The sequence below is a fragment of the Bos javanicus genome, chromosome 4 (assembly GCF_032452875.1).
Source record: "Bos javanicus breed banteng chromosome 4, ARS-OSU_banteng_1.0, whole genome shotgun sequence".
NCBI classification, from domain to species: domain Eukaryota; kingdom Metazoa; phylum Chordata; class Mammalia; order Artiodactyla; family Bovidae; genus Bos; species Bos javanicus.
In genome coordinates this window covers 82,914,174-82,941,894 of record NC_083871.1, presented here as the reverse complement: position 1 = coordinate 82,941,894, position 27,721 = coordinate 82,914,174, and the positions used below count along the sequence as shown (strand labels likewise).

The window sequence follows — 27,721 nt, the reverse complement described above, 5'->3', positions numbered from 1 at the left end:
CTCAAGTACAAATTTTCCATAATCTTTCATTTCTCTCCTTAGTATATCAAATGCTAAATAGGGAAATGAAGCCCACGGCAGAGTCTTGCTCCTCAGTTCAATTCAGTTCAGTCACTCAGTTGTGTCCGACTCTTTGTGACCCCATGGACTGCAGCACACCTGGCTTCCCTGTCCATCACCAATTCCCAGAGCTTACTCAAAATCATGTCCATCAAGTAGTGATGCCATCCAACCATCGCATCCTCTGTGGTCCCCTTCTCCTCCTGCCTTCAATCTTTGCCAGCACCAGGGTCTCTTCCAACGAGTCAGCTCTTTGCATCATGGGGCCAAAGTATTGGAGCTTCAGCTTCAGCTTCAGCATCAGTCCTCCCAATGAATATTCAGGACTGATTTCCTTTAGGAGTGACTGGTTTCATCTCCTTGCAGTCCAAGAGACTCTCAAGAGTCTTCTCCAATACCACAGTTCAAAGGCATCAATTCTTCAGTGCTCAGCTTTTTTTATAGTCCAACTCTCACATCCATACAAGACTACTGGAAAAACCATCAGTCTCATTCTCAGTTCAGTTGCTCAGCTGTGTCTGAATCTTTGTGAACCCATGAACCACAGCATACCAGGCCTCCCTATCCATCACCAATTCCTAGAGTTTACCCAAACTCATGTCCACTGAGTCAGTGATGCTATCCAACCGTCTCATCCTCTGCTGTCCCCTTCTCCTCCTACCCTCAATCTTCCCCAGCATCAGGGTCTTTTCAAATGAGTCAGCTCTTCCCATCAGGTGGCCAAAGGATTGGAGTTTCAGCTTCAACATCAATCCTTCCAATGCACACCCAGACTGATCTCCTTTAGGATGGACTGGTTGGATCTTGTTGCAGTCCAAGGGACTCTCAAGAGTCTTCTCCAACATCACAATTCAAAAGCATCAATTCTTCAGCACTCAGCTTTCTTTATAGTCCAACTCTCACATCCATACATGACTACTGGAAAAACCGTAATGGACCTTTGTTGGTAAAGTAAAGTTTCTGCTTTTTAATATGCTTTCTAGGTTGGTCATAGCTTTTCTTTCAAGGAGCAAGCGTCTTTTAATTTCATGGCTGCAGTCACCATCTGCAGTGATTTTGGAGCCCAAGAAAATTAAGTCCCTCACTGTTTCCATTGTTTCCGCATATATTTCCCATGAAGTGATGGGACCAGATGCCATGATCTTAGTTTTCTGAATGTTGACTTTTAAGCCAGCTTTTTCAGTCTCCTCTTTCACTTTCATCTGGAGGCTCTTTAGTTCCTCTTCGCTTTCTGCCATAAGGGTGGTGTCATCTGCATATCTGAGGTTATTGAAATTTCTCCCCACAATCTTGATTCCAGCTTGTGCTTCATCCAGTCAAGAATTTTGCATGGTGTACTACTCTGCATATAAGTTAACTAATCAGGGTGACAATATATAGCCTTAAAATACTTCTTTCCCAATTCAGAACCAGTCTGTTGTTCCAGGTACAGTTCTAACTGTTGCTTCTTGACCTGCATACAGATTTCTCAGGAGGCAGGTCAGGTGGTCTGATATTCCCATCTCTTTCAGAATTTTCCATAGTTTGTTGTGATCCACACAGCCAAAGGCTTTGGCGTAGTCAACAAAGCAGAAGTAGATGTTTTTCTGGAACTCTCTTGCTTTTTTGATGACCCAACAGATGTTGGCAATTTGATCTCTGGTTCCTCTGTCTTTTGCAAATTCAGCTTGAAGATGTGGAAGTTCATGGTTCCTGTATTGCTGAAGCCTGGCTTGGAGAGTTTTGAGCATTACTTTGCTAGCATGTGAGATGAGTGCAATTGTGCAGTAGTTTGAGCATTCTTTGGCATTGCCTCTCTTTGGGATTGGAATGAAAACTGACCTTTTCCAGTCCTGTGGCCACTGCTGTTTTGCAAATTTGCTGGCATATTGAGTGCAGCACTTTCACAGCATCATTTTTTAGGTTTGAAATAGCTCAACTGGGATTCCATCACCTCCACTAGCTTTGTTCATAGTGATGCTTCCTAACGCCCACTTGACGTCACATTCCAGGATGTCTGGCTCTAGGTGAGTGATCACACCACCATGGTTATCTGGTTCATGAAGATCTTTTTTTGTATAGTTCTTCTGTGTATTCTTGCCACCTCTTCTTAATATCTTCTACTTCTGTTAGGTCCATACTATTTCTGTCCTGGAATAAAGATGCCCCCTCCATCCGTGATGGCCTAGCAAGCTCTGTGTCAGGAAGATACAAAGAATGAAAAGGAAAGCCTTCCCCTTCTTGTAAAAGAGGAAAAAAGGTGGAAGAAAAGTAGATCCCAATTTTCCTCTCCCTGCCTTTGAAATAAGGATAATGTCAACAGCAAAAGGCAGCTATGACCGTTACACCTCATGAAACACTCTAGAAAGATCCCTTCTCAGCCTGACCTATTTGCCAACCTTGAGCACAGCTACATCACTTTAGCTGCATGAGGCAACAAGGTGAAGGAAGGGCCTGAAGCTTAGATTCTGCAATGCCTTGATGCTCATGGTGAACACATAGTCACTTGGAAATTTGGCCAGGCAACTCACCAGACTGGAAGAGGGGGTGGGTTGCTGAGGTAGTAGCCACATGGCTTTGTAGCAAGGGCTGGGGTCCAGAACCCAGTGTATCAGTCCAGTCAGATGGCAGAAGCACATACAGGGTCAGAAGAAACCAAAGTGAGGCTAAGTCCATTGCAGCACGCCATGCTATTGGACCATGCTTGAACCCAGATATGCTCAGATCCTAAGTTACTGAGCCATATACACCTACAGGGAAAGGCACCTGTGTGAACCAGAGACACTGCTCCCAGATAAGAGGAGGAAGAAGACAGCACAGCAAAGAACCCTGACCCCTTGAGACTGTTTGCACCACAATCCTCCTCCCCCTCACCCCATCTACACAACACCATCTGTAACCTTCCTCTGCATATGTGAGTTGCAGTGTGAGTTAAAAATGGACCACTTCCCCACCACCTAATTAAAACACAATATATTGATGGGTTCTTGAGAGAAATGTTCCTATGATTATATGCAAAATATATAAAGATAAACTCATCTGTTCATTAATCAAGGAGACCTATAATGTAAGACAGAGTGTTCGGGAAGATCCCCTGGAGGAGGAAATGGCAGCCCACTACAGTATTCTTGCCTAGAGCATCCCATGGACAGAGGAGCCTGATGGGCTACAGTCCATGGGATAGCAAAGTCAGACACAACTGATGTGTCTTAGCATGCATGCACACACGCATGTGGATGCAACAGTGGACAAATACAACTCAGTTTGCAACATCAAACTCACCATTCGAAGTTACAGGCTTTCTACACTCTCACAGTTGCTGATGGGAGTGTAAATTTGATACACTGCTCTGGCAAACTCTTTGGCCCTATCTCCTAAAACTAAATAATGCCTATCTCAAAGAATCAGTAATTCTACTCATAAGTATTAACTCAAGAGAAATTGGTGGTTTTGTCCACTGGAAGACATATATAATGAATGTGCATAGCAGCTGTATTCCTAAGAACCAAATGCCTATCAACTGGAAGATGGATAAATAAGATTGTACAGGGTAATACTATTCGTGTATAAAAAAGAATGAACTCCTACACACAGCAACATGGATCACTCTCATACGTACTGTGATGAGTGAAAGAAGTAAGACTCAAAAGAGTACACAGTGTATTAGTTCTTAGTCATATCCAACTCCTTGAGGCCCCATGGACCGTAGCCTGCCAGGCTCCTCTGTCCGTGGGATTTCCCAGGCAAGAATATTGGAGTGGGTTGCCATTTTCTTCTCCAGGGGATATCCCTGATCCAGGGATTGAACTTTTGTCTACTGTGTCTCCAGCATTGCAGACAGATTCTTTACCCACTGAGCCATCAGGGAAGCCCCATACATTGTTATGATTCCATTTATACCAATTTAAAGGACAGATGAAACTAACCCATGGGAGGCAGAATCAGAGTAGTGGCTACCTGGTAGGAGGAAGAGACCAGAAGAGAGGATTTATTAACTTGGAAGAAGCCTGAGGGAGCCTGTTCATTTCATCTGAGTGTAAGCCAGATTATATATTATACATATATATTTATAAAATTTTATCCAGCTGTACACCTAAGAGTTTTGCAAATTAATATATGCATGTCATACCTCATTCTAAAAGAGTCCCAAAAATACACATGCACACACACATACACACAGATACTGCACATACACATGTGTACCTTTCTGTTTCAGTTTGAGGAAGCAGGATCTTTAGTGATGAGCGGAGGATCAGCAATTTTACCATGTTACTCCAAAGAGGTTGCTCAACACCCAGACTCTACAGGAACTCATCTAATGCACTCTGGAGACAAATGTAGATTTCTCCCTGATCACCTCTCATAGAGACTCCCTCTTCATTTACCTAGGCCACCTCGATATACATATCTCTAGTTACTACAGGATGGACAACTGGGAAAACCTAGGCTACAATGACTACATAAAGAAATCTTTTGCTGTTATTGTTTAGTGGGTTAGTCGTGTCCAACTCTTTGTGACCCCAAGACTGTAGCCCACTAGGCTCCTCTGTCCATGGATTTCCCAGGCAAGAATACTGGAGTGGGTTGCCATCTCCTTCCCTAGGAGATCTTCCCAACCCAGGGATTGAGCCCACATCTCCTGCATTGGCAGGCAGATTCTTTATCACTGAGCCACGAGAAAAGCCCCAAGAAATTTTATTATCCCTTAAATAACAGATCAAAATAATTCTTTTTTATAAGGCTTTGTTTACATAAATTAGGAGTTTGGGTTAACATATACACACTACTACATACAAAATTCCATGAAATGAAAAGACACCTACTCCTTGGAAGGAAAGTTATGACCAACCTAGATAGCATATTCAAAAGCAGAGACATTACTTTGCCAACAAAGGTCCGTCTAGTCAAGGCTATGGTTTTTCCTGTGGTCATGTATGGATGTGAGAGTTGGACTGTGAAGAAAGCTGAGCACCGAAGAATTGATGCTTTTGAACTGTGGTGTTGGAGAAGACTCTTGAGAGTCCCTTGGACTGCAAGGAGATCCAACCAGTCCATTCTAAAGGAGATCAGTCCTCGGGGTTCTTTGGAAGGAATGATGCTAAAGCTGAAACTCCAGTACTTTGGCCACCTCATGCGAAGAGTTGACTCATTGGAAAAGACTCTGATGCTGGGAAGGTTTGGGGGCAGGAGGAGAAAGGGATGACAAAGGATGAGATGGCTGGATGGCATCACTGACTCGATGGACGTGAGTTTGAGTGAACTCCAGGAGTTGGTGATGGACAGGGAGGCCTGGCATGCTGCGATTCATGGGGTCGCAAAGAGTCAGACACGACTGAGCGACTGAACTGAACTGAACTGAATAAGGGAAAAGAATTTGAAAATGAATGTGTGTGTGTGTGTGTTTGTGTGTGTGTAACTGAATTGCTATGCTGTACACCTGAAGCTAGCACAATATGGTAAATCAACTATACTTCAATAATAATAATAATTCTTTTAAAGACATGATGAGGAGCCTGGCGTCATGGAGGCCATGTGTCACACATCCATATTAAAACAAGCACAGTAACAGACCTAATCTGGAGGAACACAGGTAATCTGAGTTTTCAATGCTTCAAGGTGCAAGGACCATGACCAAAACCAAAACACAACTGGGCACCTGGATGCGAGTAGTTCCAGCATCCACTAAATACTTCATTATCCTTCTTGCTCTTCCAGGAGTTTTGTGAAAATGTTTGAGCCGAAAGAGATCCTTAATACTTTATAGACTAATTGGTATTTAAGCTATTAAGGTCATAGACCTTTTTGAGAATCTGATAAAAACTATGTGTAACCAGGGGAAAAAAAGCATAAAATGTTGCATATATTTTAAATCCTAAGTAATACTTAATAGTTCTTAACTACAGAACTATAAAACCATTAAGAGGAGTCTGAAACCTTTTCTTTAAACAGACTAACAGATTGTAGGTATACACTTATTTACAATAAAGCTAAAGACTAATTCCTTTAATAAATGTGCTAACACTAGCTATCTCCTACTGTGTTCTTGTCTCAGTTTTAAAAATTGAGAAATGAGCTAATTATTACCTAACAAACAGAATCCATTTCATAAGAAATATATGTTTTGAAACATGAAGTAACTGCATATGTAAATGTAAAATACAGTATATTTTTGCTTTTAACTTACTTTTTATCCTATCCAATTTAAAAGACAATAAAATAAAGCAATAATTATAAATTTCACTCATGGATGTACAATACATACAGAAGTAATTTGTTTGACAACTACAGCACAAAAGGGAAGAAGAAATAGAACTGTGTGAGAGCAAAGTTTTCTATACTATTGAAATTAAGTTCACTTCAATCTGAATTAATTATGGGCTTCCCTTGTGGCTCAGCTGGTAAAGAATCTTCCTGCAGTGTGGATTCTGGGTTTGATCCCTAGGTTGGGAAGATCCCGTGGAGAAGGTAAAGGCTACCCACTCCAGTATTCTGGCCTGGAGAATTCCCTGGACTGTATAGTCCATGGGGTCACAAAGAGTCAGACACGACTGAGTGACTTTCACTTTCAATCTGAATTACACTGCTATAAATTAAGATGCTAACTGTAGGATTTCCCTGGTGATGCAGTGGTTAAGAATGTGCCTGCCAATGCAGAGGACACAGGTTCAATCCCTGGTCCAGGAAGATTTCACATACCAAGGGGCAACTAAGCCCATGCACCACAACTGTGGAGCCTGAGCTCTAGAGCCCTTGAGCAGCAACTACTGAACCCACATGCCGTAACAACTAAAACCTGCTCCCTCTAGAACCCATGCTCTGCAACAAGAGAAGCCCCCACCATGAGAAACCCCACCATAAGAAGCCTCCACCGTGAGAAGCCCCCACCGTGAGAAGCCCCCACCGTGAGAAGCCCCACCGTGAGAAGCCCCCACCGTGAGAAGCCCCCACCGTGAAAAGCCCCCACCATGAGAAGCCCCCACGGTGAGAAGCCCCCACTGTGAGAAGCCCACACCGTGAGAAGCCCCACCGTGAGAAGCCCCCACCGTGAGAAGCCCCACCGTGAGAAGCCCCCACCGTGAGAAGCCCACACCAGGAGAAGCCCCCACTGTGAGAAGCCCACATATCACAAGTATAGACTAGCCCCTGTATGCCACAAGTAGAGAAAGCCTGTGTGCACCAATGAAGACCCAGCATAGTTATAAATAAATAAATAAATAAACATTTCTTTTAAAAATCTAAGTTCATCCCTTTAAAAAAAAAAAAAGATGTTAATTGTAATTCCAGGCAAACCACTAAGAAAATAATTCAAAAAATATAGTAGAAGAAACAAGGGAATTAAAATGGCACACTACAAAATGTCTATTTAACAGAAAGAAGGCAGTGATGAGAAATCAAGGAACAAAAATAAATACATACAATTGGCTGACATAAATCCTAATGTGTCATTAACTACACTAAATGTAAATAAGTTAAGCACCCTAAAAGGCAAAGATTGGAAAAATGGATAAAAAAAAAAACCCAGCTATACACTGTCTACAAGAGACACAAATTAGATTCAAAGACACAAATGAGTTAAGAGCCCAAGGATGGAAAAGATAGATACTGTTTGTACCATGCAAACAGTAACCAAGAGACAGCTGGAGTGGCTATGCTAATAGCAGACAAGATAGACTTGTAGACAAAAATTGTTACTAGACACAAAGCGGGACATTTTATAATGACAAAAAGGTCAATTCATAAAGAAAATATAAGAAATATAAACATTTATGCACCTAACAAAATGTATAAAGCAACAAATGACAAAACTGAAGAGAAGAATAAACAATTCAAAAATACTAGTGGAAGACTCCACTACCTCACCTTCAGTAATGGATAGAACAATTAAACAGAAAACCAGTAAGAAACTGGAGGATACGAATAACACTGTAAATCAGTGGTCCTAGCACACATCTATCTATAAATCACTTCACTCAACAGCAGATTACAATTCTTCTCAAACGCACATGGTACATCCTCCAGAACAGATCACGTTAAGCTGTAAAACAAAGGCCAACAATTTTTTTACAGTTTTATTGAGATATAATTGATATATAACATTGTGTAAGCTTAAGGTATGCAACATAAGGATTTGATATATGTATGTACAAATGGTTCCTGACTTAGGCCAGTTCAACTTACAATTTTCAAACTTATCTGGGTGCAAAAGTGATACCCATTCAGTAGAAAGTATACTTCAAATTTTGAATTTTTATATTCTCCCGGACTAGCAATATCTGGTACAATATAGGCATATCTCAGAGGTAGTGTGGGTTCAGCTCCACAATAAAGTGAACACTGCAGGAAGGCTAGTCATACTAATTTTTAGGTTTCTTGGGGGCTTCCAAGAAACCTGGGGGCTCAGACAATAAAGAATCTGCCTACAATGTAGGAGACCTAGGTTCAATCCTTGGGTTGAAAACATCCCCTGGAAAAGGCCATGGCAACCCACTCCAGTATTCTTGTTTGGAGAACCCCCATAGACAGAGGAGCCTGGCGGGCTGCAGTCCATGGGGTTGCCAGGGTCAGACACAACTAAGCTGAATTGAACTTCACAAACTCTTCCAAAAAAATAGAAGACAGGTCACTTCTCAATTCATTATTTCAGGCCATTATTATTAAGATACAAAAAAAAAAAAAAAAAACAGGCAAAAAAATCACAAAAAAAGAAAACTATAAAACAATACCCATTTAGAATATAGACACAAGTACAACTCAGCAATCTCACTGCTGGGCATACACACCAAGGAAACCAATGTTCATCACAGCACTGTTTACAATAGCTAGGATATGGAAGCAACATAGATGTCCATTGACAGACAAATGGATAAGAAAGTTGAGGTACATAAACAAATGGAATATTACTCAGCTATTAAAAAGAACACATTTGAAACAGTTCTAATGAGGTGGATGAAACTGGAGCCTAATATACTGTATTGAAGTAAGTCAGAAAGAAAAACACCAATACAGTATATTAATGCATATATATGGAATTTAGAAAGAAGGTAATGATGACCCCATACAGGAGACAGGAAAAGAGACACAGATATAAAGAACAGACTTTTGCACTCTGTAGAAGAAGGCGAGGGTGGGATGATTTGAGAGAATAGCATTGAAACATGTATATTACTATATGTGAAATAGATGACCAGTCCAAGTTCAATGCATGAAACAGGGCACTCAAATCCGGTGCACTGGGACAACCCAGAGGGATGGGATGGGGAGCGAGGTGGGAGAGGGGTTTGGGATGGGGGACACATGTACACCTGGGGCTGATTCATGTCAATGTATGGCAAAAACCACCACAATATTGTAAAATAACTAGCCTCCAATTAAAATAAATTAATTAATTTTTTAAAAAAGAACACAGACACAAGTTCTTAACAAAATACTTTTTAAAAAATTAAACGTAGAATATGATAATCTAGTTCCTATCAATAGGGCTTCTTCAACTAGAGACCAAAACTATCCTCTGTGTTTTGATGACACTCTCTATGAGCCATATTAAGCAATCTCATTACTATTCACTACATAATAAAACACACAAAATCAATGTAATTATAAATAAATTTCTCAAATTTTCCCATCTCTCTCTGCTGCTGCTACTGCTAAGTCGCTTCAGTCGTGTCCCACTCTGTGCGACCCCATAGACGGTCCACCACCCCATAGAGCCCACCAGGCTCCCCTGTCCCTGGGATTCTCCAGGCAAGAACACTGGAGTGGGTTGCCATTTCCTTCTCCAATGCAGTTGCTCAGTCATGTCCAACTCTTAGTGACCCCATGGACTGCAGCCCACCAGGTCCTCCACCCATGGGATTTTCCAGGCAAGAGTACTGGAGTGGGGTGCCATTGCCTTCTCTCTCTATCACCTACCAAAAATATGCAGCAATTTTTTGACACAAACATTTCTACTTTTTGTGAACAATGCATTAGCCAGATTTATTCTAAAATTATAATGGCTTTTAGAGAACCAGATTACACAGACTTCAATCCTCCATGCTGTACAACACTCCTAATAAAGAAGACATTTGGCCCTTGATGAAACATCTCTGATTTGGCCTCTACAAAACTGACTGGTTTCTTTGAAACCTAAGTAGGCTATTTTAAGAATAAGGATATTTTTAAGCATTGCATAGGGCACTGTTTTTCATCCTTTGCTCTCTGCAACATTCAAGATAAATTTAGAGTCACTAGGTGGTAGAAAGCCTTGTTGTTGTTATTCAGTTGCTAAGTCATGTCCGACTCACTGCAACCCCATGGACTGCAGCATGCCAGGCTCCCCTATCCTTCACTCTCCTGAAGTTTGCCCAAATTCATGTCCCAGAAAGCCTTACTCTCTATACTATAACCCTGAAGTGGACCTAGAAGCTCATTCATGTCCAACTCTTTGTGATCCCATGGACTGTAGCCCACCAGACTCCTCCATCCATGGAATTTTCTAGGCAAGAGTACTGGAGTGGATTGCCATTTCCTTCCCCAAGGGATCTTCCTAACCCAGGGAATGAACCTGGGTCTCCCGCATTGCAGGTAGATGCCTTACTGTCTGAGCCACTAGGGAATCCTCTAGAAGCTCATACCCACTACAAAATCTCAACCAAGCCCCTTTCTCTAAAGCAGTGTACTCTGCATTCATTAAGACTTTGAATTAACTGAAGAACTTATTAAAAATGCATATTCTTGAGTCTTAATATGAGATTCTGGTAGGTTTTAAAATAGGCCCAGGAATCTGCATTCTTAACTCACTCACTCCCCCAAATATTCTTGACTATTGAGAAAACACTACCTTGGGGTACTGGATTTCTAGATTCACTCTCTAGGCTTAACAGGAGAAATCACAGGCCAATATCAGTTCCCAGGAGAGCCCTCTCATGTACCATGTTTCATAATGCTGTGATCCCCATGCTTACATGCATTTCCTACAGAGGTGAGAAGAAAAATCTGGACACAGTTTTCTTGGGAGACTCAGAGAAGAACCCACTAAGCAAAGAGCAGGTAGGAAGTTCATTTTTTGCTGTAGAAACACACAGGTTAAAAAGGCAGGATTTCTTGTATGGAGGTCTCAAATATTGAGGCATTCTAGAGTATGTGAAAGGTATCACACTGTTCTAGGCTGTGCTACCACAAAATGGAATATCTTTACATGGCTTGGGCTATCTACGCTACTCAACTGTTAGCAATCATTATTAGATAAGGGAAGAATCTGCCTGCAACTGAAGATTCTCTTCCAAATTTAAGATTCTTCTCAAGCTGTAAATTATCTCAGATTCCTAAACTCAAGACCACAGCTTGCAATATAATCAGGTCAGTGCCCACAAAATAATTAAGGCCTCCAGCATTAATCATGTGGGTTCTCTTCTCTTCTCTCTTTCTCTCATTAAAAGCTGGGAATCCAAGTGTATTCAAACTTTTTAGTGAATGTCGCTCAGTCACATCTGACTCTTTGTGACCCCATAGATTGTACAGACCATGGAATTCTCCCGGCCAGAATACTGGAGTGGGTAGCCTTTCCCTTCTCCAGGGGATCTTCCCAACTCAGGGAGCGAACCCAGGTCTCCTGCATTGCAGGCAGATTCTTTACCAACTGAGCCACAAGGGAAGCATAAAAATACTAGCGTGGGTAACCTATCCCTTCTGCAGGGGATCTTCCTGACCCAGGAATTGAACCAGGGTCTCCTGCATTGCAGGATTCTTTACCAACTGAGCTATCAGGAAAGCCCATTCAAACCTTTTCAAGACAAACTAATCTTTCCAAACGTGTGGCATTTAAGAATTTTATAAGGACTTTAATTTCTATTTTGAATTCCTGATGGCTTCTGAGTTCCTTGGATTGCAAGGAGATCAAACCAGTCAATCCGACAGAAAATCAGTCCTGAATATTCATTGGAAGAACTGATGCTGAGGCTGAAACTCCAATACTTTGGCTACCTGATGCGAAGGGCTGACTCACTGGAAAAGACCCTGATGCTGGAAAAGATTGAAGGCAGGAGAAGGGGATGACAGAAGATGAGATGGTTGGATAGCATCACCAACTCTATGGACATGAGTTTGAGCAAGCTCCAGGAGTTGGTGATGGACAGGGAAGCCTGGTGTGCTGCAGTCCATGGGGTTGCAAAGACATGACCGAGGGACTGAACTGAACTATAAGAGACCCTGCTGTTTATCAGTCAATACGTCATGTCCAACTCTTTGCAACCCCATGAACCATGAACTGCAGCACACCAGGCTCGGCTGTCCTTCGCTATCTCATGGAGTTTGCTCAGATTCATGTCCATTGAGTCAGTGATGCTATCTAACCATCTCATCCTCTGCTATCCCCTCTTCTTTTGCCTTCCATCTTTCCCACTATCAGGGTCTTTTATAATGAGTCAGCTCTTCACGGCAGGTGACCAAATATTGGAGTTTCAGCTTCAGTCCTTCCAATGAATATGCAGGATTGATCTCCTTTAGGATTGACTGGCTTTATCTCCTTGCTGTCCAAGGAGCTCTCAAGGGTCTTCTCCAGCACCACAATTCAAAAACATCAGTTCTTCAGCACTCAGCCTTCTACATGGTCCAACTCTCACATCTGTACATGACTACTGGAAAAACCAAAGCTTTGACTATACAGACTTTTGTACGCAAAGTAAATCTTTGTTTTTTAACATGCTGTCTAGCTTTGTCATAGTTTTCCTTCTTCCAAGGAACAAGAGTCTTTTAATTTCATGGCTGCAGTCACAGTCGGCAGTGATTTTGGAGCCTGAGAAAATAAAATCTGTCACTGCTTCCACTTTTTGCCCTTCTATTTGCCATGAAGTGATGGGACCAGATGCCATGATCTTTGTTTTTTGAATGTTGAGTTTTAAGTCAGTTTTTTCACTCTCCTCTTTCACCATCATCAAGAGGCTCTTTAGTTACATATCCATAAAAACAGATTGCGCTTGTGTCTACTGCAATTGTACAAAGGGATCTTTGTATGACAGATAATTCATGTCTGAAACCAGCATCCTGCCTCTCTATCAAGGGGGAACTTTGCCCCAGAAAGACCCTTTAACATGTGAGAGTAAAAATCTGATCACACAAAAGAGAGACTGCAGCTACAAAAAGACTATCCCAATTAGGATCCACTTCTCCACTTTGATAAATATGCAAATGGTAGAAGAGATCACTGATAAGGCCAATGCCAACAGTCAATTCTGATGCTATTTTCTATAGCTCTTATTTTTATCTTATCTATTGTGAATAAGGACAAAGAGTCTGATGTCTGGAATGCTCATTGACTATTATAATTCCCACACCATTATCTTACTCCCCTTGTCTGGATAGCTGCAACTCGTCCTTAGAACCTTAGCTTAATATCTACCTTCTTCAGGTAAGCATGTCCAACCCTCTCACTCCAACTCCCTAGTTACATTTTTTAAAATTTCTTTCTCTTTTCATAGAGTTTTTTAATTATTATTTTTCATTAATTACTATGTAGTTACTTTTAAGTTCAAAGGTTTATCTCTCTACCAGCTCCTGCTTGGTCTTCAACCAAGATGTCTTTGTTGAATGCTATATTATAATGCTATATTACTAGCAAGTGCCTTTTGGGCATTAGATTCTTAATAAATGATTCTAAATGAATAACCAAATTTTACCAGGTTGACTTTACAATAGAATATATAACTATCAGAATATGTACATCTAGCATGCTTTTACTCAACAAGTGTTAGGTGCCATAACAAGAGTACATTTATTCACGGATCCATGTGTATTTTATTAAGTCATTATAGGCACTTTAAGATAGAAAAAAAATGTATACATACACACACACACATATATGTGTGTGTGTGTGTGTGTGTGTGCGTGTTAAGTCACTTCAGTCATGTCCAATTCTTTGGTATCCTATGGACTATAGCCTGCCAGGCTCCTCTTTCCATGGGATTCTCCAGGCAAGAATACTGGAGTGGGTTGTCATACCCTTCTCCAGCAGATCTTCCCTACCCAGGGATGGAATCTGCATATCTTATGTCTCCTGCATTGGCAGGTGGGTTCCTTACCACTAGCACCACCTGGAACACCCCATATGTGTGTATATATATATGTATATACATTTTTTCAGGTTCTTCCCACTTCTGAACTAAACTGTCGAATAAATAACTATATGAGAATAAGATGAAAAAGACCAAAATTGTGGCTTTTTTATTTTTGTACATCTGTTCTAAATAATTTCAGAGTAATCAAAATTAATATACTATGCATAGCAAATATTTTAAAACTAAGATCTTATTCGTGGCTTTACCCAACATTATTCCTCTAAAGATTCACTCAGTATATATTAAGGAAATATAACATACTACACTTAAATTTAGATTTTGAATCAATAAGAATGAAGTTTCAGCATTACTATATGAAAAGTTGACCTGTGAATGTGTTCCCAGGAAATCGTGATTACTTTTGTGTTAATTTTACACAATGCTGTGTGTAGTCTTACTATATATACTTTCATAGGTGAATTCCTCAAACTCTGTGATGACGGCAGTTCCATTATGTAAACATTAGCCATTTATCTGGAAAATTCTATCTGTAACACAAGAAATCTTTTTATCCATTATCCCATCACTGAAGCCCACAGGCTTACATATTTCTTCGGGTATTCTATTCAGATGGCCCCTAATTTAAAGGGCTATAAAAATGGAAAAAAAGTATATTTGAAGAGTCAAGTGGAAATTTCCAGACTTAAAAAGTCAGAACATATCATTTTTAAAAATACTCTTTGCCTTCTCAACTCATTCGCTCACAAAGTACTTCACAATATTTTTTAAAATAATCTCTTTCTCTCTCTCTCACACACACACACACACACACACACATCTTTGAATGGACTTGTGACCCAAAAGTAGTTTACAGGAAAGGATGCTGAGGCTCCGCTAGGGTAGTATTCTCAAACTGCAGGCTTAAAATCAATTTGGTATGTCCCTATGAGCATGTTATCAAAAATAGAAGAATGCGGACTGGCATGAATGACTTGGATGACCAGTGTTTGCTGATGTCGTTTCCTAACTTAGGAACCGTGGCATGATGGGAAATCTTGGAGTGAGAATCTGTGGGTACATATGCAAGTATATTTGGAAATGATAAACCCACTGATAAAGAGCTCACACATTGGGAGTTTAGGGCTGCTGTGACACAGAGTGGTCATAGTTGAGTATAACCCTGCACAAAAGGGCTTCCTGGCCCTGCCCTCTCTGTGAGAGCCATCGGGGTAGTGAAGGGGAATGCCACTGGGTTCCTGATCCCGGGGGACAGGACTGACATCTGAAAGCTGACTCCCTTACCATACGGCCAGAGTAAAAATCAGACTTCTTTAGGGAAGGGAAACTCCCCATAGGATTTCCGAACTTATAAGACAGACAACCCAGGGAGGAGTAGGTGTACCTTCATGATACACTGGAACATTTAACTTATGTATTTTTAAAAAATGATTTGAGTATTTTTTAAAATGGGACCCAATTTTATATTCCAAGTAAAGTGGACCATATTATTTATACAACTATTTCAGATATTTTAAGTTGTATTGGTTCATAAACAAGCTGACTTTTAAAGTACGATTTATGGAAAACACACACAATATGCTATGTTGCAAAGGATAATAATAACTTTGTATAAAGTTTAAATCTCAGTCCCTACAGTTCTGATTCCTATCGTATTCATTCCTGGGGAAAGAAAGATGATGAATATAAGCATGCTTATGTGTAAAAACAAAATGAAGAAGGAAACCTTACTCTCAAGAATGCCCTCAAAATTATTATTTTTTTACAGACTTTTATTTTATTTTTTTTAATTTTATTTTATTTTTAAACTTTACAATATTGTATTGGTTCTGCCATATATCGAAATGAATCCGCCACAGGCATACACGTGTTCCCCATCCTGAACCCTCCTCCCTCCTCCTTCCCCATACCATCCCTCTGGGTCGTCCCAGTACACCAGCCCCAAGCATCCAGTTTCGTGCATCGAACCTGGACTGGCGACTCGTTTCATATATGATATTATAAAATATAAATTTATTTATTTTAATTGGAGGCTAATTACTTTACGATATTGTATTGGTTTTGCCATTCTGTCAGTTTATAATACAGCCAGAGAAAATTATCTTAGTAGAAGCAAAGGTATACGTCGTACAATGTAGAACTGGACAACAAAGTCTTCAGATGATCTTAAAAGGGGAAACCCTGTAAATGCCTCGGAGACTCAGTCTCTAAAGAATCCTCAAATGTAAACATGGTCATATAAGCTACTCTTCCACAGACAAGGCTCTGGTCCCAGGTAAATTCTCCTGATCAGAGCAAGGTATTTCTTCTCCCATTCAATCTGCATAAATAAAATAAACACAGACACATGCTCACCAGTACAGGCACACGCAAGCACCATTTATAGGTCTCCCTTTGAGAACAAACCTAAATGTGGGCATCCGGAAAGCAACATTAAAAAAAAAAAAAACCCACAAAGTCACATAATTTGGCATGCAAGGAGACTACATTGCTTTCTTGCCATATCATACAATCAACATTGGGCTGAACCACAGGATTCTACCAATATCTGTTTGACCTATAAAACTAAGAATTTAGCACAGTTCAATGTAGAGGAAAGCAACTCTGAATATTCATTGGAAGGGCTGATGCTGAAGCTCCAATACTTTAGCCACCTGATGTGAAGATCCAACTCATTGGAAAAGACCCTGATGTTTGGAAAGATTAAAGGCAAAAGGAGAACAGGGCATCAGAGAACGCGATGGGTAGACAGTATCACCAACTCAATCAACATGAATCTGAGCAAACTTCAGGAGAAAGTGAGGAATAAGGGAGCCTGGTGTGCTACAATCCATGGGTGGCAAAGAATCAGACATTACTTAACGACTGAACAACAACAAAACCTAATATTTATGGAGTTCCATCAATCTTTGGAACTCTTAAAGTTAATTTTATTTTATATACTATCTTCACAAAATGACAGTTCAAATGGCAGTGATATACAGTGAAAACTTTATCATAATTCCACAAAAGTCAAAGAAAGAATAATGTAGGTGGATGCTTTCAGGCAATGTGTTTGCAGAGGTGGAAAGTAAATTAGCAAGAAAACACAATGTCAAATAATACATCATCGCTGCATACATACAATTCACAATACATTTGGCCCTTCCCCTCAAGCATCTACAATTTACTTGGGAAGATACAATGCATGAAAAAAACTGCACCTAAGACTATTATGTAACAATCACTCACGGCAGATAAACTAGCACAAAGACTATGGAACAGTACATGTCCTTAGAGTTTATATAATGTAACTGTCTTACTGGGCTTCCCTCATAGCTCAGTTGGTCACCTGCGATGCAAGTAACCCTTGTTCCATTTCTGGGTCAGGAAGATCCACTGGAGAAGGGATAGGCTACCCACTCCAGACAGAAGAACTGTACAAAAAAGATCTTCATGACCCAGATAATCACGATGGTGTGATCACTGACCTAGAGCCAGACATCCTGGAATGTGAAGTCAAGTGGGCCTTAGAAAGCATCACTAGGAACAAAGCTAGTGGAGGTGATGGAATTCCAGTTGAGCTGTTCCAAATCCTGAAAGATGATGCTGTGAAAGTGTTGCACTCAATATGCCAGCAAATATGGAAAACTCAGCAGTGGCCACAGGACTGGAAAAGGTCAGTTTTCATTCCAATCCCAAAGAAAGGCAATGCCAAAGAATGCTCAAACTACTGCACAATTGCACTCATCTCACACGCTAGTAAAGTAATACTCAAAATTCTCCAAGCCAGGCTTCAGCAATATGTGAACCATGAACTTCCTGATGTTCAAGCTGGTTTTAGAAAAGGCAGAGGAACCAGAGATCAAATTGCCAACATCCGCTGGATCATGGAAAAAGCAAGAGAGTTCCAGAAAAGCATCTATTCCTGCTTTATTGACTATGCCAAAGCCTTTGACTCTGTGGATCACAATAAACTGTGGAAAATTCTGAAAGAGATGGGAATACCAGACCACCTGACCTGCCTCTTAAGAAATTTGTATGCAGGTCAGGAAGCAACAGTTAGAACTGGACATGGAACAACAGACTGGTTCCAAATAGGAAAAGGAGTTCGTCAAGGCTGTATATTGTCACCCTGTTTATTTAACTTCTATGCAGAGTACATCATGAGAAACGCTGGACTGGAAGAAACACAAGCTGGAATCAAGATTTCCGGGAGAAATATCAATAACCTCAGATATGCAGATGACACCACCCTAATGGCAGAAAGTGAAGAGGAACTCAAAAGCCTGTTGATGAAAGTGAAAGAGGAGAGTGAAAAAGTTGGCTTAAAGCTCAACATTCAGAAAACGAAGATCATGGCATCCGGTCCCACCACTTCATGGGAAATAGATGGGGAAACAGTGTCAGACTTTATTTTCCTGGGCTCCAAAATCACTGCAGATGGTGACTGCAGCCATGAAATTAAAAGACGCTTACTCCTTGGAAGGAAAGTTATGACCAACCTAGATAGCATATTCAAAAGCAGAGACATTACTTTGCCAACAAAGGTTCGTCTAATCAAGGCTATGGTTTTTCCTGTGGTCATGTATGGATGTGAGAGTTGGACTGTGAAGAAGGCTGAGCACCGAAGAATTGATGCTTTTGAACTGTGGTGTTGGAAAAAGACTCTTGAGAGTCCCTTGGACTGCAAGGAGATCCAACCAGTCCATTCTGAAGGAGATCAGCCCTGGGATTTCTTTGGAGGGAATGATGCTAAAGCTGAAACTCCAGTACTTTGGAGTTTCATGCGAAGAGTTGACTCATTGGAAAAGACTCTGATGCTGGGAGGGATTGGGGGCAGGAGGAGAAGGGGACGACAGAGGATGAGATGGCTGGATGGCATCACTGACTTGATGGACGTGAGTCTGAGTGAACTCCGGGAGTTGGTGATGGACAGGGAGGCCTGGTGTGCTGCAATTCATGGGGTCGCAAAGAGTCGGACACGACTGAGCGACTGACCTGATCTGATCTGATCTGATCTGACCCACTCCAGTATTCTTGGGAACACTGGAGGGAAGCCTCTGTGGCTCAGCTGGTAAAGAATCTGCCTGCAATGCGGGAGACCTGGGTTCGCTCATTGGGTTGGGAAGATCCCCTGGAGAAGGGACGGGCTACCCACTCCAGTATTCTGGCCTGGATAATTCCATGGACTGAGCAACTTTCACTTTACTTTCACTCTTATTAATACTAAAATCTAATACTGAAAGAGGCTAGTATTATAACATGCCAAAAGCCTCCCTCCTCACTACAGTCACATTAAAAAATATGTTTGAATGCATGCTCAGTCACTTCAGTCAGGTCAGACTCTTTTGAACCCTACGGACTGTCTGTTGCCTGCCAAGCTCCTCGGTCCATGGGGATCCTCCAGGCAAAAACACTGGAGTGGGTTGCCATTTCCTCCTCCAGGGGATCTTCCCGATCCAGGGACTGAACCCACATCTCATTTCCTGAATTAGCAGGCGGGTTCTTTACCACTAGTGCCATCTGGGAAGCCACAGTTTTAATCTTACAAAATGTTTGAACTGCTGCTGCTGCTGCTAAGTCGCTTCAGTCATGTCCAACTCTGTGCGACCCCATAGATGGCAGCCCACCAGGCTTCCCTGTCCCTGAGATTCTCCAGGCAAGAACAGTGGAGCGGGTTGCCATTTCCTTCTCCGATGCATGAAAGTAAAAAGTGAAAGTGAAGTCGCTCAGTCGCGTCCGACTCTTAGCGACCCCATGGACTACAGCCTATGAGGCTCCTCCGTCCATGGATTTTCCAGGCAAGAGTACTGGAGTGGGGTGCCATTGTTTGAACTGCACCACTGACTTAAATATTGCATAGAGGTCAAGGAGGGTTAAGACCAAATAAATGTCACTGGATTTCACAAATGAATAAAGATGGACAAAAAAATCCCAGAGGGATTAAATACTTAAGTAAAAAAGGCCTCTGAAAAAACAGGCCGACTGACTGTATTATTTACATCTGTTTCCTCCCAAGACCCTTGCAAAAAAAATGACAACAAAGGAATAAAAAAAGGTATGAACATACATGGATAAAAAGAGGAGAGGCATTACTAGAGATGAGAGAGCTCAATAAATTTTACAGAAGCAAAAAAGTAGACAGAAGAATGGAAACAACTCAGCTGAATAGAGACAACTACTTTCTAGAAGTGCCTGTTTAAGCAACCCATGAAAAAGCAGCCAATTCTCACTAGTCACAAACACATTCCAGCTTAGAACCTGGATCCACCAAGAACTGCAAAAAGTGAGGATAAAGCGCAACACTGACAATGGGGAACAGTTTGAAAGCCTGGGATTATAGAATAAATGGGCCTTCAAGTCCCTTCCTCAACCCCAGCTTTGGCGAGGAAAGACCCAGGATGACAGCTGCATAGCAGGCTTAGAAAAAAATCAGCCCAGCTTACAGTAAAAGGGCAGAGACGACAAATTGAGGGAATTTGGGGGAGGGGGTCCTCCAGTAGGAGAACATAATTGCATTATATGATTTTATTGAACTCTTGATAATAATTGTTGTTGTTGTTCAGTCACTCAGTCATGTCTGACTCTTTGCAACCCCATGGACTGCAGCACCACAGGCTTCCCTGTCCTTCACCATCTCCCGGAGCTTGCTCAAACTCATGTCCATTGGGTCAGTGATGCCATCCAACCATCTTATCCTCTGTTGTCACCTTCTCCTCCTCCCTTCAATCTTTCCCAGCATCAGGGTCTTTTCCAATGAGTTGGCTCTTTCCCATCAGGTGGCCAAAGTATTGGAACTTCAGTTTCAGCATCAGTCCTTCCAGTGAATATTCAGGATTGACTTTCTTTAGGATTGACTGGTTTGATCTCCTTACTGTCCAAGGTACTCTCAAGAGTCTTCTCCAACATCACAGTTCAAAAGCATCAATTTTTCGGCGCTCAGGCTTCTTTATGGTCCAACTCTCACATCCATACGTGATTACTGGAAAACCATAGCTTTGACTATACGGACCTTTGATACGATATTGGTAGGCATTTAACAGATCTGATGAAGCAAGAACAAACAATTCTATATAGCTCATAGAGAAATAAGCAAACAGAAATAAGGCTATGATTAACTCTAGGAAAACAAAAAACTACATGAAAAACCTAATCTTCTGATAAGGCTTCATAAAAATTTTAAACTTCCTTTCATCAAAGGTCACCATTAAGAAAGTAAAAACACAAGCCACTTCCTGGGAGAATACATTCACAGAATGTCTATCTGAGAAAGGACTCATATACTAAATATATAAAGAACTTCTACAAGTCAATAAGGAAACAACAAGCAACCCAAATAAAACACAGACTTGAACAGACACTTTGCAAAAGAAGATATCAAAATAACCAATATGTACAATAAAAGGTGTTCATAAGGAAAATGATGGTAAAGGAATTTAAAATGTATGAACATAAAAAAAAGACAAGGTTGAGAGTTATCTGGTATGATAGAAATGTTTTGCCTGATAGCTATACAGAGATCCATATACACAAAAATCCATGAAGGCTGAATAGTTAAGATGTGTGTATTATAGTCAACAAACACTATACTTTCTTTTGATCTTATCAAGTAGGCTTTTTAAAGCTTTTCCATTTTACATTGGAGTACTGTTGATTAAGAATGTTGTGTTAGTTTCAGCTGTACGATCAAGTGATTCAGTTATACATGTACACATATCTATTCTTTTCCATACTTTACCACTGGAAAAATATAATCTTCAGCAATCAACTATTTTTGCTATATTATTAGGGGATATGGAAGTAGAGAAAAGAATGTATGAGAGCTAAATCTTTACCTATTTCACCAAATATGAAAGGATAGATTCAGAAGTAGTTTTAAGCATAATTTGAGAGGCACTGTGATTAATAAGAGCTGCCTCTGGGGAAACAAGATTGGTGGTAGAAGAGAGAAGAGACGGGGACTGATATTTTTCATAATAAGCCATTTACTAATATTTTATTTTTTAAACTGTGGATGTATTAATTTGATAGGAAATTTTTAAATGAATATTAAATTACAAATTACTAACTATGTGATTATTTACACAAACATGGGTCAGGGAAGCTTTTTAATTACACTTCAGTGGACACCTTCTATTTTGCCAGCCCAGCACCCATTCCCTTTTCTGTCCTCTGATTCTCCCTCCTCCACGAGCACCGCATATGGTCTAAGGGACATTTCTTCATCCCAGCTTCCATAGAAGCCTGTGACTAAGGCCCAATCCAACTCATGGCCCTGGCCCTTGGCCAGAGATTTCTTTCTTCCAGGGTGAGAAACAAGCCCCAATTTGGGCTGGTTAGGGCTATCCTGAGTTATCCATAAATAGTGACATGCTCTTGCCTAGAGCTGCTGGCCGCCATCTTGCCACCAAAAGAGAAGAACCTGCCCAAGAATGGGACTGACAAGATGGCTGTAGAGATGAGAGGTAGGGAGAAAACACCTGAGCCCTGATGTCTGTGGTTGAATCCCTGCTTCCATGCAGGCCTGATATGTGTCCACCCCTGCCCCTTTCCTAATTATAAGAGGCAGTACCATGTAATCAAGAAGCAATGGACTGCTTGGGTTCAAACTTCAGCTTTACTGCACACTGTGTGACCTTGGGCATGTAACTTAATCTCTTCCTCATCCATAAAACAGGGATAATAATAGTACCTAACTGCACAGAATTAAATGAGTTAACATATATAACAGAAACATGTACATATATTTTTAAATATACATATATAAGAATATATTTATGTTCATAGTTTAATAAAAGTACATATTGTATTTGTACTCATTAAATCACTGTGGATGGTGACTGCAGCCATGAAATTAAAAGACGCTTACTCCTTGGAAGAAAAGTTATGACCAACCTACATAGCATATTCAAAAGCAGAGACATTACTTTGCCAACAAAGGTCCGTCTAAGTCAAGGCTATGGTTTTTCCTGTGGTCAGGTATGGATGTGAGAGTTGGACTGTGAAGAAAGCTGAGGGCCGAAGAATTGATGCTTTTGAACTATGGTGTTGGAGAAGACTCCTGAGAGTCCCTTGGACTGCAAGGAGATCCAACCAGTCCATTCTGAAGGAGATCAGCCCTGGGATTTCTTTGGAAGGAATGATGCTAAAGCTGAAACTCCAGTACTTTGGCCACCTCATGCGAAGAGTTGTCTCATTGGAAAAGACTCTGATGCTGGGAGGGATTGGGGGCAGGAGGAAAAGGGAACGACAGAGGATGAGATGGCTGGATGGCATCACTGACTCGATGGACGTGAGTCTGAGTGAACTCCGGGAGTTGGTGATGGACAAGGAGGCCTGGCATGCTGCAATTCATGGGGTCGCAAAGAGTCGGACACGACTGAGTGACTGAACTGAACTGAAATGAAATTTATATGTGCAAGAACCATATTTTTATTTTTAGTAATTAAATTCTTTTTTTTCCTTAAGCCAGTTTGAACTGAGTTTTCTCACATTTACAAGTGGCAGGATCCTAAGTAATTCAACATCCAAAAGAGGAAACCACACAAAATCAATTGATAGATTTAAGCAAATACAAAATAAATAAATAAACATAATACAAACATAAATATGCTCCACAGTAGAAAAAAAAAATGCTCAAAACTTAAAAAATAAATAGAAAAGGAAGAATTGATAAAGTTTCTGCCCTTACAAATAACAAGATGGAGATACTATACAAAATGGGCAAAACTATACAGACAAAATTCACAGATTAAAAAAACCAATGCAAAAAATGTTAGACCTTTAAAAAATAAAACCAAGAAAAAGAATAGCAAGAGTTTTTTCCAATTATGTATCTGAAGAATGTTTTAAATTTTAGTATCTGCTATTGGCAAAGTCTCACAGATTGCTGGTGAGAATGTAAATTGATTCAACCTTTCTGAAAGGCAATCTAACTATGATAAAAAATAAGCATAACTTTAACAGAATAATTCTTCTAGGAATTTATTTAAGGAGATACTTGAATGTGTACCAACATTTCCCCTATAAGTTTTCTCACTTACTCACATTTATATTCAGAAACAATGGAAATTGAATGTCCAAAAATAGGGGAGTCACTAAAATGCATACATTCCAATACTGTTCAGTCACTTAAAATCATGGTGGAAAATATGTACATCTATTGAAGAATGTTCATGATTATTAAATGAAATAAACAGATTACAAAATCATATAGGATGGATCTGTTTTAGTTGTATAAATACATACATACACAAGAGGAAAATATCTACTGGGTCACACATCAAATGATTGTGAGTCTCTGGGTGGTAGAATTTATGAGTGTTCTAATTTGTTGGTAGGGTTTTTTTTTCCCCCTTATATGTGTATTTCACTTTTTTTTTTCCTCCAAAGAAACTTTACAGGCTTTCAATTTAAAAATCTATATTAAATTCATAGAAAGCCATAAGTTACCTGAAAGAGTAGTTTGTCATGCATTTGGAGGAAAAATGCATGCAAGCTGTTAGGTGGATCAAAAATGATGAGAAAGTGAGAGAGTAGACTCTCTTTTGAGAAAATTTATGGTAAAAACCAGGAACAAAGCGTCTCAAGAACATACGTGGCACATAGTTACTACAACAGAGCATCTGGAGAAGAGCAGGAGACTGAAGATGCAAAAAGAAGGCACCACTGGAGGAGATGTCTACTGAACCCATCAACAGCAGCACACTTCGTTTTCCATTGTCCAGGGGCTACTGTTTGGGCTTGGCTGGACTGCCTTACCTGGATTTCTACATGCTCTTTTTCCCATACACTGAACAGGCTCAATAGGAGGGGCAGAACTTACCCAGGGCCAGAACCCACTCTCTCAGCTTCTTGGTGTCTTAATCTTCTAAACTAGGTACAACAGGCACTTTTCATCAGCAGCTTTCCCCAGCAGGACGCTTGAAGCCCTGCTCAAAGCTTCCCTAGACCACTGTGATCAACTACCAGCCACAACTGCAATCATAACACACACTTGACCTTAGTAATGCAACAGTGAGTTTTCAACAATTCATAAGGGCTTGCATGCTAAGTCAGATTACATTTTCTTTTCAGTTATTTCTGGCATATTAACAGCTGGTGACCTAGATTAAGAAATAATTTAATATGTCAAAAGGCAGACTGTATCACTAAATTCCTTCACAGATGGAAAGTGGATTCAATGAAAAGCTTCAGACCCAAAATTCAAGTAATTACTTGGAAGGAGGGAGAGGGTGGGGTGGAATATCTACTAGTGGATAAAATGAAGTATGGAAAAATGATGACAAAACCTAACCAGGTTCCCGGCAGATTCTGGCTACATTCTGGACAAGTAGCCAGGGACTGGAAGCAGGCAGGAAGCCTTGCTAATTCAGCAGCTAAAGGAGTGGCAGGAGGATCACTGTTGGTTCAGGATAAGCTTGGGTAGATATTAAAAGAAATACAATCCTCTTACTGCATTGAGAGCCTAGATGTGTGAAGGGAGGGACTGAAGGCAGCCACCAAGCCTCTGGGAACACAGAGAGGCAAAGGGATCAGTGCCCTCCTTCCGCTCAGTTCCTGGCCTAGAGTGGGAATTGGAGGGCAGTCTAAGTCAGGGTCTGCAGAGGGAAATTCACTGCCACAGTGAGCAACGCGGCAAATCTGACTTCCAGTAAAACAGGAAACCGCTAAACACCCAGAATCCCAGGGACAGAAAATACTTCCACGTGAAAGAGAACACAGTTCAACGGACACAAACGACGGGGCTTATTAGTTGGTGTCAATTTCAAGCACAGTGCTTAACATACAATATGAATGTCCTCTGCAAGGGACACAAATGAAGACCTCAGTGCTGGCAAGGTCTTGATGACAAGCAGTAGGCAAGGCAAGCCAGGCAAGCCCAGTGCAAGGAACAGTATCTCCCCAACTGTTGGGCGCTGGCTGGGCTTGACGTGGACCTGCCATTCATTTGTACCCATCTCTCGGAGAGAAAAATAATTGACTGTGACCAATCTTGAGGGGCTTGTGAAACACATCAGGGAACCCAACTGGACTTCTTTTTTTTTTTTTTTGCAACATGGGCTTTTTTTTTTTTTTTTAATGCAGTAAAACGCCCTCCTCTATGCATAAATGTACAGAGAATTGTTAGGTTCAGGTCATATTTATCGTTGACCTTCCAGAGAAGGGCACTGGCGTTAAAAGGGATACACGTGTAACAGAGACCCCTCAGAAAAAGAAATAAAAAGCAAAGAAAGAGAAAGAAGTTATGTATCTAGATCTCGGTTTTGAACTTCAGGGTTCACTTCACTGCACTGTATTAAAGCGGTTGGGTTTGAGCGGTCAGCCCTCTTGATCCAAACAGATTTGAGAGGTGTAGCTTCTGTGCGAAATCGCTCGTGCCTGGTGCACCCAAGTAGCCAGAAATCCCGCCGGAGGAACGACAGCGCCGCAAGCTCCCGCCGGGACCCGAAAGCCGCCTGCGGGAGCGCGGGGAGCTGGCGCCGGGAGGGAGATGCGCTCCGCTCCGGGAGCCGCGGGCGACCCGCCGCACCTGCCTCAGCTCGTGCCCGGCGCCCGCCCAGCCGCGCAGGGGGAGAGGGAGCCGGGAGACCCGGGCCCACCCCGCGCCTTCGGGGACCGGGTCTGCGCGCCCGCGACTGCCGGGTGCCGCCTTGCTGCAGCGGCTGCGGCGGAGGGCAGGGCGTCCCCGCGACCCCGGCCCCGGCACGGCCTCCTGCGCTCCCCCGGCCAACGCGGCCCTGCCTGCCCGCGTCCCCGCCAACCCGGCCCGCCGCGCGCTGCTGACCTTTTCTTGCGCGCGGTTGAGTCGCTTCTGGACGTTCTTGGCGAAGATGCCCGTCTTGATGTCGGCCATGGCTGCGGGTGCGCGGAGGCTGCGAGGAGCGGAGCGGGCGGCGAGGAGGAGCGGGAGACGATGAGGAGGAGGAGCAGGAGGAGCGGGAGAGGCGGCGAAGAGCCGCCGAGCGCCAGGAGGGGTGAGGGAGGGGCGCGCCGGCGGGGACCCGCTTAAAGCGACAGAGCGGAGGCGGGACGCGCTGGCCCTGGCTGTGACCCGGGGCGGGGTGGGGAGCGAAAGAGAGTCAAAAAGCCCAGAGAGTGCCCACAGTGATGGAAGAGGAGGTCTGGTGCAGAAAGGAAAGGAAGCCTGCAGCGACCCCAAGGCCCTCAGCAGCTCCCGGGTTCTTTTAAGGAGGAGTTCGTGGTAGGGGAGGATGAGGGGGGCCCCAATTCTCTCCAGCAAAAAAAAAAAAAGAAAGAAAGAAGGAAAAAAGGGTTGGAGATAGGAGAACCCCAGGAATGTGGAACTGGAGCAACTCTGGGATGGAGGGGATTGGGCTGGTCTCCCAGAAGGACCAACTGGACCACCCAGGGCAGAAGGCGCACCCCTGGATTATCTGTGTGTTCAGGAACACACTGTCGCCTCTGGCAACCTTAACAGGAATTCACCATCCTTAGTACACTTAGCAAGAGTAAGCTTAATAGGGATAAACTTATCCTAGATGTACCCCGAGCTCTTGAAGTCTCTGCAGGAAGGTCCAACTATTCCTATTCATTTCTTTCTACGAATGTGAGGAGAGTAAGGCACGCGGGCTCGCAAACAAGCCAGAAGAGAATCAGGCACCAGGAATTCTGTGAGTTCCAGATAGCAT

The 27,721-nt window shown here is 41.9% G+C and overlaps 1 protein-coding gene across 1 annotated transcript in view; it reads right to left on the bottom strand.

Moving 5' to 3' along the window:
* AMPH (amphiphysin) overlaps window positions 1–27,224 on the bottom strand; it is a 214,946-nt gene extending 187,722 nt beyond the window's left edge. Inside the window, exon 1 of the mRNA XM_061414521.1 lies at window positions 26,857–27,224. Coding sequence (XP_061270505.1) covers window positions 26,857–26,925 — 69 coding nt within the window. The 5' untranslated portion in view covers window positions 26,926–27,224. The remainder of the gene's footprint in view (window positions 1–26,856) is intronic.
* Window positions 27,225–27,721: the final 497 nt, after the last annotated feature.